The sequence below is a fragment of the Nannospalax galili genome, unplaced genomic scaffold (genome assembly GCF_000622305.1).
Source record: "Nannospalax galili isolate Female #2095 unplaced genomic scaffold, S.galili_v1.0 scaffold253, whole genome shotgun sequence".
Classification (NCBI taxonomy): Eukaryota; Metazoa; Chordata; class Mammalia; order Rodentia; family Spalacidae; genus Nannospalax; species Nannospalax galili.
The window spans coordinates 1,369,520-1,380,802 of NW_008335287.1; the positions used below are offsets into that span (position 1 = coordinate 1,369,520).

Consider the following 11,283-nt stretch of genomic DNA (forward strand, 5'->3'; position numbering starts at 1 on the left):
GGGCATCGCACAGCATGGGTGCACTCACTCACATGTAGGCAATACACTCATGTACATAAAATAAAAATAATAAATAAAATGTTTTTAAAGTATATTTCAAAATGGCTACTAGAAAAGATTTTGAAGAATTTAATTTTTTTTAAATCCATGGAGTGTGTGAAATGAGAGAGGCTTCACTTTCCTATTTGTTATGCTGGTATATCATTTTGTCATTTGTCAACCCAGATTTATTAGGCCATTTTAAAGTAGTAAGTCAAGCAAAGTTTATAGTTATGGCTGTTTTATTATAGGCCACTGTTAAATTTTTTACCACATTGTGACAAAGTCTATTACAATTGTTAAAAGTTTGATATTTCTCTGGGCGTGATGGTGCACATCTTTAGTCCAAGCACTCAGAAGGCAGAGGCAGGCAGATCTCGGTGAGTTCAAGGCCAGCCTGGTCTACATAGCAAGTTCTAGGTCTCAAAAATTCCAAAAAAATAAAAAGTTTGATATTTTTTTTGGTTCTTTGTAATTTACTAAGTTACAAGAACCCATTAAGTATCCCAACTTTTTTGTTTTTTTGGTCTTTCTAAGACAAGGTCTCCCTGTAGCCCTAGCTGGCCTGTAACTCCCTATGTAGACCATGCTGCCCTCCATCTCACAGATCCATCCACCTGCCTCTACCTCCCGAGTGCTGGGATTAAAGGTGTGCACCTATTAAAGCTACTATCAAACCCACAATAATTTCACTTTCAGAATAAGAACAGGAATGTAGCTGCATGGAAGTGTCTATACTTAACATGCACAAGAACTACATTTGATTAAAAAGAAAATAGAAAAACTAGCATAGACCAGTGGTGCCCTAGTTTCACAACAGGATCTTTGAGTGCAACCATTTGCTGTGGTTACCTAAACAGTAAACACTACCACCATGGCCAGATTCAGACTACCAACCTGATGTCATGTAACTCATAAAATTCCTGAAAATGTAACCAGCTCCCTTGTGCCCTGGACTGTGAACTCTCCTGGTATGGACCAAGCCGTAATTTCTAGTGAGGGAAAATTGGAAAGCCACTTGTACCTATTCTGCCCCTTTCTCTTTATGGCTTAATGGGTTATGCTTCAGTTGGCTGTGTACCTCCTACCATAACTAACAGAAGGGTGTGAAGAGGCACTGCCTTACTATCAGGAGAAATAAGCACCCTAAGTAGACTAGATCCCAGTCAGGTACTCAAAACATGATTATAGATCAGTTCATTTCAAAACATTTTTTTAATTTTATTTATTTTTATTTTTATGTGTATGAGTGTATTGCCTACATGTATGTAAGTGCACCCATGTCATGCAGTGCCCACAGAGGTCAGAAGAGGGCATCAGATCCTCTGGAACTGGAGTTACACATGGTTGTTAGCTGCCATGTGGGTGCTGAGAACTGAATTCGGGTCCTCTGCAAGAACAACCAGTGCTCTTAACTGCTGAGCCATCTCTCCAGCCCCTTAAAACATTATTTTAAAAAGGAAACAAAAATAAAAAAGCCAAACTCATTTTTACCTCATAGCCCCAGCAGTTTGTTTGCTGGTTAGTGTAGCAAAGGGCAGGTCATTTCACACAATTATCCAGTGAGGTTTGCAGTACTGTTGTGTGATGTCTTGGGAAGTTACATTCTTTAGGACTGGACATTTGTTGAGTCCACTTTTGAATTTCAGAATTTGAGTTGGTCATTTTATAGGGTTTTGGTGGTGGTGGTTTAATGCCTATTATTCCCACCCTTCTAACATTGTCCAGGCTAAAATTAAAACAAACCCAAAATAACTTCCTGAGCAGAGCCAGGCCTATACATGAGGTTATCATCAGATTGACCTCACACAGAGGTGACGCAGCCTTTCCAATCGAGCATTTTGCCCTCTTGCTTCTCCATTTTCAAAAGAAGTTGCTAACCAAATTCCAGGCATGTTCATTATTAAGCCAAGAGCCTTCAAGCTGGCAAAGTTGTCACATTAAAATGAGCTCCCTTCAGAGCTTCCTTCCTATTCCAGTTCTGATTTGTTACTTCACTGTCTCCACCCTTTTCTCTGCAGTTAGCCCTCAGCGTGTGGTCAGTACTTGGGATTTGTTGAATGAGTGCATGAAAATGCATTAGCTGAGAAAAAGTATTTGTGGTGTGTTGCCTCAAAGACAAGCTTATTGATTGTATTTGACAAGATTGTCCACTGTGCTACTCAGTGACTTCTCTGTAAAGTAGCTCCATGTGTCTGAAAACACACACCTGCGCCAGGAGAGCTTCTTTCTGATCACAGTTTCATTAGCCCTTGTGCCCTTTAGAATCACGGGCTTGTCAATTTCAAGGATGCTGTGATTCATCTAGCTGGTCTTGTTTCCATCTTCCATTGACTGTAAGCACAGAACAGAAGCTAGCCATTGTGTATGTCTTCCTTTCCTCCATATTTACCGTTTGCTTTATTATTATTATTATTATTATTATTATTATTATTATTATTAGTGTAACTCACCTTTCTAAAACTGAGGTAGTAATTAAAACAATGCTGTTTCTTAGCTCAGTTGTCCATATTAAAACTGACATTTGTTCTCCTAAGTTAGCATGACAAAATATAATTTGTGTCATATTTTAAAGACTAAATCATAGCAAAATTTAGACTTTGCACTTATTTTCTAAACTCTGGTTTATTAAAGCATATTATATAACTGTAACCTCCCCCCCCCCTTTAAGGCAGCCAACAGCTGGATTCTATTCATGTAACACAGCTGGAGAGAGATACCGTTTTGGTGTGTTTAGATAGTAAGTACTATTTTAAGTTTTATTTTGAATATACTACTTGATAAGACAATTCTTCTAATGAAATTGGTTTTATGAAACTGTAATTCAAGCTTTTCTCTAAGCCTGGTTTTAGCAGGGGGAAAGGCTAAATTAGCTATAGATCAAGTAATGAATTGATCTTCTCCTTGGTGTCATGCTGTGGTTTTATAGTTGACTTAGAAACCTGTTAGAACGTGCCATGTCTTAGGGAATTTCATTCCTTACTAGGACTAGTGAGAATGGAAGGTTTCAGTAGTATGATTGCAGAATCGTAACAGGAACTTTGAAGTCACATCAGAGGCATGTGAATTGTAATGTACTTACTTATTTGACACTTCCACCTGACAGCTATGATTCTTTTGATGCTGGAAAGGTGTTACTGCTAGAATTGTGTTGTACTGTAAGCAGATAAGGCAGGAAAAAAAAACTTAGCAATGGGTATTATTTTGATTTTTGCAAACGGAGCACATTGGTTCTTAAAACCCACCCTATTTTTAGGCAGTAGAGTCCACCCAGTCTCGGGATTATATTTGAAACTTGGCAATATTTTCTAGAATTAGTCCATTTCTGGTTTGCATTTAGTGGCTAAAACTACCTGCCAGTATAACATTATGTAATATTGCAGCTGAGCCAACTGAAGCCTGAAGTGCCCCACTCACCATCATCCCTTGGCTAGGAACTTGACTGAGTACCAGTAAGATAGAGTGTTTTAAAGTTACCAAGGAGGAAGTTGCATAATTCTCTCTCTTTTTTTTTTTTTTTTTTTTGGTATTAACCAAATAATTAGATATTTAAATTTAATGATGCTAAGGCTTGAATATTCAATCTCTGAATACTTGTGAGTCATGAAAGGAAAATCAGTCATGCATAGTTTTAATTTTGGTGTCATGCATTTTATTACAATTCTTAAAAACCATTGATTAATGGGGCTGTGTATTTCCCAGCTAACCAAAGTAACTAGAAACTGCCTTTGTTGATATAATGTTTTTCAAAATAGTCTTCATAAATTTGTTATCAACTATGTGATTTATAAATTGATTTTAGCAGACAGCAGGGGGACAGACTTGTAATGACACATGAAGCTAGGTAGGTAAGAGAGCAGAGAAAGTGGGTCTCACGTCAGCTAAGATGATGAAATAAAATAGATGGATAAAGCGAAAATCAACTATTTTCGAATGTCAGCACCCCAGAATTTACTGCTCTCAGTGTACTATTTCTTGTCCTGTGTACCTTTACAGGCTAGAACTCATATGGTAGTTAGGGGTTACTGCAAGTACTATTTGCCAAATATTCTGTAATTTGTAAAGGGGGGGATCAACTCATTGCTAAATATTTGAGCACCAAAGTAGCCATTTAAAAAGAAAATATGTGGGCTGGAGAGATGGCTCAGCGGTTAAGAACACTGACTGCTCTTGCAGAGGACCTGGCTTTGATTCCCAGTACCCACATGGTGGCTACAAACTGTCCTTAACTCCAGTTCCAGGGGAATCCGAAGCCCTCTTCCGACCTCCACGGCATGGCACGATACGGGTGCACTCACATACATGCAGGCAATACACTCATACACATAAAATAAAAATAATAAAATATTTTTTAAAAAATGAAAATATCAAGACAGGGTGTGTTGACACATGCCTTTAATCCCAGCACTCAGGAGGCAGAGGCAGGCGGATCTCAGTGAGTTCAAGGCCAGCCTGGTCTATATTAGAAAGGGTCGGGGGAGGGCTTATATTGAAATTATAATAATTTTTTTTAAATAGCTAAATTGCCACCTACTAAAATAAGTACTGTTATTGTATCTCTTTCAAGACATATTAATGCTTATTTTTTACTAGGTGTACTTCAATCATGATAAATCATTGGACTTGATTTTATTGGACAATATTTTATTAAAAATATTGTTTGATGCCCACATAAAATCTGTATATTCTTACATTTATTTTTAGGAAATGTGCATTTCCAATCTTGACCTTTTTTATTTCTTTTAAGAATTTGTGAAAATTGTAAATCTACAAGGAAAACTAAAATCAAGTAAGAAACTGGCCTCTGAGCTAAGTTTTGACTTTCGCATTGAATCTGTAGGTAAGTCTCCTTTCTATGTTACTGACTTTGGAATCCTTGGGTATTTTGATCATTCTGTGCTTAGAGTTATATAAGCTAGCACTGTGTAGCTCGTTAGCTAGTTCATATGAATTACCACAGGAGAGGCTAGTTCCTGTATATGGATTGTTACTGCTGTAGATATGTTTCTATGTAAATAGTAAATTTCACACAGGCTGTAGACAGTATTGTGTCATTTTAATTTGCTTCCTTCTCAGTGTTTTACTCTATAGTACTCATTGGTTTTATGACTTTAAAAAGGGTTATAATTTATCATCTACATCTTTTGCTGGTGTGTCAATATTTTCCCCAAAAGGGAGAGCACTTATAAGAAAAATATTATAATTCCAAACATATTGGACAACTGAATATATGATTCTACCATAAAACAAAGGGATAAAAACAAACATAGCTATTTTTATTTGGTCCACATAAGATGTGTGTGTGGGGGGGTGTATAATTACATGTATGTAACTTTAAAAAGCATGTTTTTCACTAGTTAGAAAGTTTCTGTGTTTGTTTTTTGGTTTTTTTAGTAGTCTAACATGAGTTTCTCACATTAAACTGGAATTTTACTTTATTTAGCACAGAAGGTAATAGATAAAGGATAGAGCTCCATGGTAAGCATGAGGGCCCTGAGTTCACTCTTAGCACCAAAAATAAATAAAATATGCTGCTTTTGTGTACCATCTGACAAAAAGATATTTTGCTTATTGCTGGGATGTTTAACTTTTTAAGACAGAAAGCCTAAACTTCATATAAATACCAAGGCAAAAGGAATTTTGGAAACTTGTTTCTTCTTTACTCTTTTGTGTACTGTATATTCCATGCCAGTTTCTAACATTGACTATTGTCTTTTTTAAAATATTTTATTTATTATTTTTATTTTATGTGTATGAGTATATTGCCTGCATGTATGTGAGTGCACCCGTGTCATGCAATGCTGCGGGGGTCAGAAGAGGTCTTTGGAGTCCCCTGGAACTGGAGTTAAGAACGATTCATAGCCGCCATGTGGGTGCTGGGAATCGAACCTGGGTCCTCTGCAAGAGCAGTCAGTGCTCTTAACTGCTGAGCCATCTCTCCAGCCCCAACATTTACTGTTTTCAAGAGAGTCTGGCATAGATCCTAGGTCCTCTTCAGTTTAATTGAGATGTATTGGCATCTCAGCTTACATGTGTCAAATTGTTTGGGGAATTTTAATTGTACAAAAGTTCATTCTTCCTAGACTGCCATTACTTCTTGCTAATAAATCTTAAAATAATCACAAGAATTCTCTTGGAGAGAATCCCTTTAAATTGTGTCTCAAATATAAAATCAGTAACTGGGTTCTTCATGTGTCACAATTAGTGAAACACATTGTGATCTCTCATTATCAAACACTTAATTTTTATTAAGCTGAATTATGTTCCCAGACATACTTACGCTAGCTACCTTTGTTCTTATTATTGTAATAAATATATGCCTGTCTGACATGCACAGGCCCTGAGTTTGCTCCCTAGCACCACAAAAAAGAAAAACAGTGCTGGGCGTGGTGGTGCACGCCTTTAATCCCAGCACTTGGGAGGCAGAGGCAGGCGGATCTCCGTGAGTTCAAGGCCAGCCTGGTTGACATAGTGAGTTCCAGGACAGCTGGGGCTACAGGGAGACCCTGTCTCAAAAATACAGAGAGGAAAAGAAGAAAAGGAAGAGGAAGAGGAGAGAGAGAGAGAGAGAGAGAGAGAGAGAGAGAGAAGTAATTTGCAATCACTTTTTACCATCCTGTTATTTATGTTTGTGTTTTTCTAATTCTATTAATTGTCTCTAACATGTTATAATAGTTAAATACTAAGAAGTTTATATAAGAATTGACTCAGATCATAAAATTCAGTGTTGATTAAATTTTGGGTTATGGAGCAGGTTTTTTTTCTTTATTTTTGTTTTTGTTTTGTCTTTTTGAGACAGGGTCTCCCTGTAGCCCAAGCTGGCCTGGAATTCACTATGGAGACCAGGGTAGTCTTGATCCACCTGCCCCTGCCTCTAGGCGCCACCACACCTAGCTCAAAGGTTTGTTTTTAAAAATTATTTTATAATATGGAAAATATGAACCTAAAAGATGCTGGCATAATAGTTACTTAAATACTCTTTTTTTTTTAAACCAAACATCCAATTGTATGTTTTTATTGTTTTATTCATTTAAGATTGGAGATACAACATATAAAAGAGAAATTCATGTGCCAATATCCAGCCTATCAGAAGTCAGTTCATGTTTAAATGAATGCCTTTTACATACATTTTTTTAAAGCTGCATACCTCTGTCTCAATAAATTACTTGAGTTTAGACTTGTCTTAGCCACAAAAATGTTGAGGAATAATGGTCTAGACAGTGGAATTTGGCCCTGAGCACTTGAATAGTCTTGTATTATCATCTATTAAAAACAGTTAAAGAGGGGCTGAAGAGATGGATCAACATTAAAAGCACTAACTGCTTTTGCAGATGACCCAGGTTCAATTCCCAGTTCCCACATCAGGCAGCTCACAAATGCCCATTGCACAATCCCAGGAGAATCTGATACTTCTGGCCTCTGTGGGCACTTGTACTCGTGTGCACGTAGCCCACACAGAGACACATAATCTTTTAAAAATAAAAATGGGGCCTGGAGAGATGGCTCAGTGGTTAACAGTACGTGCTTGTCTTACAGAGGACCTGAGTTCCATTCCCAGCAGATACATGGTAGCCTGCAATCATGTGTAACTCCAGCTCCAACACCTTCCTCTGGCCTCTGTGGTCACTGTATGTACATGGCGCACATTCATGCATGTAGGAAAAACACATAAAATATTTTAGAAATAATAAATCTTTTTTTTTTAAGTTAAAGGAAATTTATAATTAAACACTCTGTGCTTTAATTTAGTTTCAACTTTCCCTTATCTTTTCCAGTATGCCTTCAAGACAGTGTGTTGGCTTTCTGGAAACATGGGATGCAGGGTAAAAGTTTCAAATCGGATGAGGTAAGCGTTCTCAAACTACTTCCCCTGACTCCCACACAAGATTTTAATGGAGAAATATTTGTTTTATGCATTTGCTCTCTGAATCATGTTGCATTGTTTAGTTCCTTTAATGCTATGTACTTGTAGAACAAAATAACCAGTGTTTTCACTTGTGTTCGCTTTTATATTTTGGTTTTAAATTCTCAGTAGCCACAAGGAATTACAAAATATAAGTTTGCATAATTTCATTCCTTAATTTTGTTATTTTTTTAAATAAAGTTGTTATCCTTGCTACACTTTTCTAAAGTTAATTAACATTTTCCATAATCTGTAAATATGTAGCTTCTTTTATAATATGTTTTAAATTATGAAGTTATATATACTGAATCATGAGGCTAGAGAAAATTAACTCATTTAGTAAGAACTAAGTGCCAACTATGTTGAAGACACTGTTGATGCAAATAACATGTAATAAGTATTATATTCCAAGCAGTTTACAAATATTAGCCTATTTAAGGTTCAAAATGATCCAGTGAAGTAGGTATTCGTCATACGTCACATGACTAATTAAATAGCAGAACATGAATTTGAAAGGTTTCCAAGCATCATTTCTGGCTGAGATAATCAGGATGCATCTCACACACAATATGGGATTTGGCTCCCACCCTGGGAGTATGTTGTCTTGTTGACCCGTGTCACTAAATGTCACTAGGTCCCTGTATTTAATGAAACCTACAGTCCTACTTACTGGGCATAAGGCTAATTGTTCTTTTTTAAAAATATTTTTTTTTATGTGTATGAGTATAATGCCTGCATCTAGGTAGGTGCATCCATGTCGTGCAGTGCCCACAGAGGTCAGAAGAGGGCGTTGGATCCCCTGGAACTGGAGTTATAGCCAATTGTCAGCTGCCATATGGGTGCTGGGAATCGAACCCTGGTCTTCTGCAAGAACAGACAGTGTTCCTAACCACTGACCCATTGCTCCAGCCACAAGGCTAATTGTTCTTAAATGCTATTTTCATTGTGTCATTTCTTTCCTTTGGGGAAACCAAACCCATGTGCTAGCAAAGTGCTCTTCAGTAACCTACATACACAACCTTCTAACTAATTTTATATCTGCATGATCCTAGTTTGAGTTCCTCCAAAAGCTACCATAAGAAAACAGCCCAGTAGAGGTAGTTTATCTGAGACAGGATTCCAAAAACAGGTGATAGAATAAGAAACATAAAAGTAGAAAGAGGAAAAATCAAAAGCACATTCATAAGCTGACTTCAACAGTAAACAGCCAGGACTTAATCAAGTACCACTAAGGAGTGATGGAGAATGCAGCTCAGAATTGGCTCATTAAAATGTGGGAGGTTGGAGCACTTAATGTACTAACTGCCATCCCATCTTGGCTAAACGTTGCCCCCAAACTCCCCACACTTTAAGGTAGTGCTTGTGCCTGACAGTGCGTGTTTTGCAACACTGCAGAAAACACAGCAGAATACCATCATAACATTGATATGAGAGCCTGACTCTTGAGATTAGGCAACAAGGTGCGCCTCAGATACTTCACTGTAAGTCACTGGACCTTGAGTAAGTTACTTAACCTCTCTGTCCTTAGATTCTTTTTTTAGAATATGAGAATTCTTCTAAGGAAAGTACCTACCCACACCAGATGTTCCATAAATGTTGGTAAATGCACTTGGTACACTTACATGCATGCAGGCAGAAAAACCCATACACATAAAATGAAAATAAGTAAAATCTAAGAAAGAAAAATTTAAAAAGAAACTGCAGGAATGAATTTGATTTGAGGAATTGTGTCTATGAAAAATTAGTCATTCTGTTTCATCACTATATTTAAATGATTTTTAAATTACCATGCAAGCAATATAATGGCTAAGATGTTACTGATAGGTATTTTGTTCCACAGGTAACCCAGGAAATTTCAGATGAAACCAGAGTTTTCCGCTTATTGGGATCAGACAGGTATTAGTTTTGTTGTATTGATTTAATGACACAAAAATTGCCAAGACTGTACTCTTAATTGGACTGTCAGCCTGTTTGAGTTCCCATCAAAATTCCTAGAGGGCTCATAATCTTAGAGGGGTTTCTCCATGTCTTTATCATGGAGAGTGAGTATACTTTAGTGTATCAGCATAGCAGCCTTTTCAGGGTGAGAGTTGTACTTTGAGAGACAGTTATACTCAGCCATGACAAAATGTGTAGGTGCCTTCTGTTAAGTAGTGCACAAATACACCTCCTGATATTGATTTTTTTTTTTTTATGTCAGAAAATGTTCAACTCTGGTTCTGAGGTCGATCTAACTTTGAAGAAATTAGGTTGGCCTCTCAATCTTTGATGTTAGATACGTGAGAAAGAGCTTAGAAGAAGAAAGTTATGACTAATGGTTTAATTCATTTATTTATTTTTACACCCACTTCCCAGATAGCACCCACCCATAGCCTCCCTCCCCCAACTAGAGCCCTTATTCGCTGATATCCCTGCTACTATCTGCTGTGTTGTCAGCCCCCCCAGCCATTCCCCACGACTTGCCCTTCTGGTGAATCTAGTCGGCCTATCTAGAGGTCTTTGTTTTAGGAGGGTCAGCTGTTCCTCATCTAGCGGTAATCAGTTGTCAATATTCCTTTGGATAAGATTGGGGTCTGCTGTTCATTTTCCCAGTTCTATGCTGGGTTACTATCTGGGAATCCCATTGGCCACCGTGGCCAACAACTCAAACGAAGGTATCGCCCATCTGGCATTGTTGCTTGTTATGTAGCCTTTACACATATGGACTCTTATGAAATTATATTGGCCCCATTAATCTTTGGTTATACTTTCCTTTTGGGTGTTTAGGGCCATACAGTTGGACCAGATAAACTGATTTATTTTTACTCTTGAAGTCATTTGAGGATATGTTCCTCAGGGGTCACATGGGCTTAGGAGGAGCCCCTGGCTCCTTTCTTTTACCAGTTCCACCTATATGAAGTCAAAGGCCTGCTTGACCATGGTTGGCTTCACTTGGAAGCATGGAGGAAATGATTTCTCTGTGGTGACCCTCCACTTTATAGGCTGGACACTGGGTCAAGTCCATCTGGTGGGGTCTCCTCGGCCTCCTTGATCAAGAGGATAGGTGACCCACCACCATTATAGGACATTTTGAGAGATGCTCATAGTCCTCTGGAACTAGTCGACCTCAGAGGACTAGGAGCAAAAAGTGTGCTTTGTGTCCCTCTGAACAAATTATTATATGCCTCAAAGTATGTCTCTTAAACACCCAAGAAGGTTACTTCCACAAGTCTGGTATTTTTAATTACTATGTATCATGTAGATAAATCTTGGGCAAAGACCAGTTGTTCTCAGATAAACCTTATCTACACATATATTTCTTGATCTGCTATGTATAATTTGTCAGTAGGGTGTAGGAGTAA

General features: G+C 37.7%; 1 protein-coding gene across 1 annotated transcript in view; it reads left to right on the forward strand.

The window, feature by feature from the left end:
- Map4k5 (mitogen-activated protein kinase kinase kinase kinase 5) overlaps positions 1-11,283 on the forward strand; it is a 138,104-nt gene that overhangs the window by 116,837 nt on the left and 9,984 nt on the right. The window contains exons 29-32 of the mRNA XM_008829845.3: positions 2,711-2,779; positions 4,787-4,879; positions 7,815-7,885; positions 9,783-9,838. Of these exons, the coding sequence (XP_008828067.1) occupies positions 2,711-2,779; positions 4,787-4,879; positions 7,815-7,885; positions 9,783-9,838 (289 nt within the window). The remainder of the gene's footprint in view (positions 1-2,710; positions 2,780-4,786; positions 4,880-7,814; positions 7,886-9,782; positions 9,839-11,283) is intronic.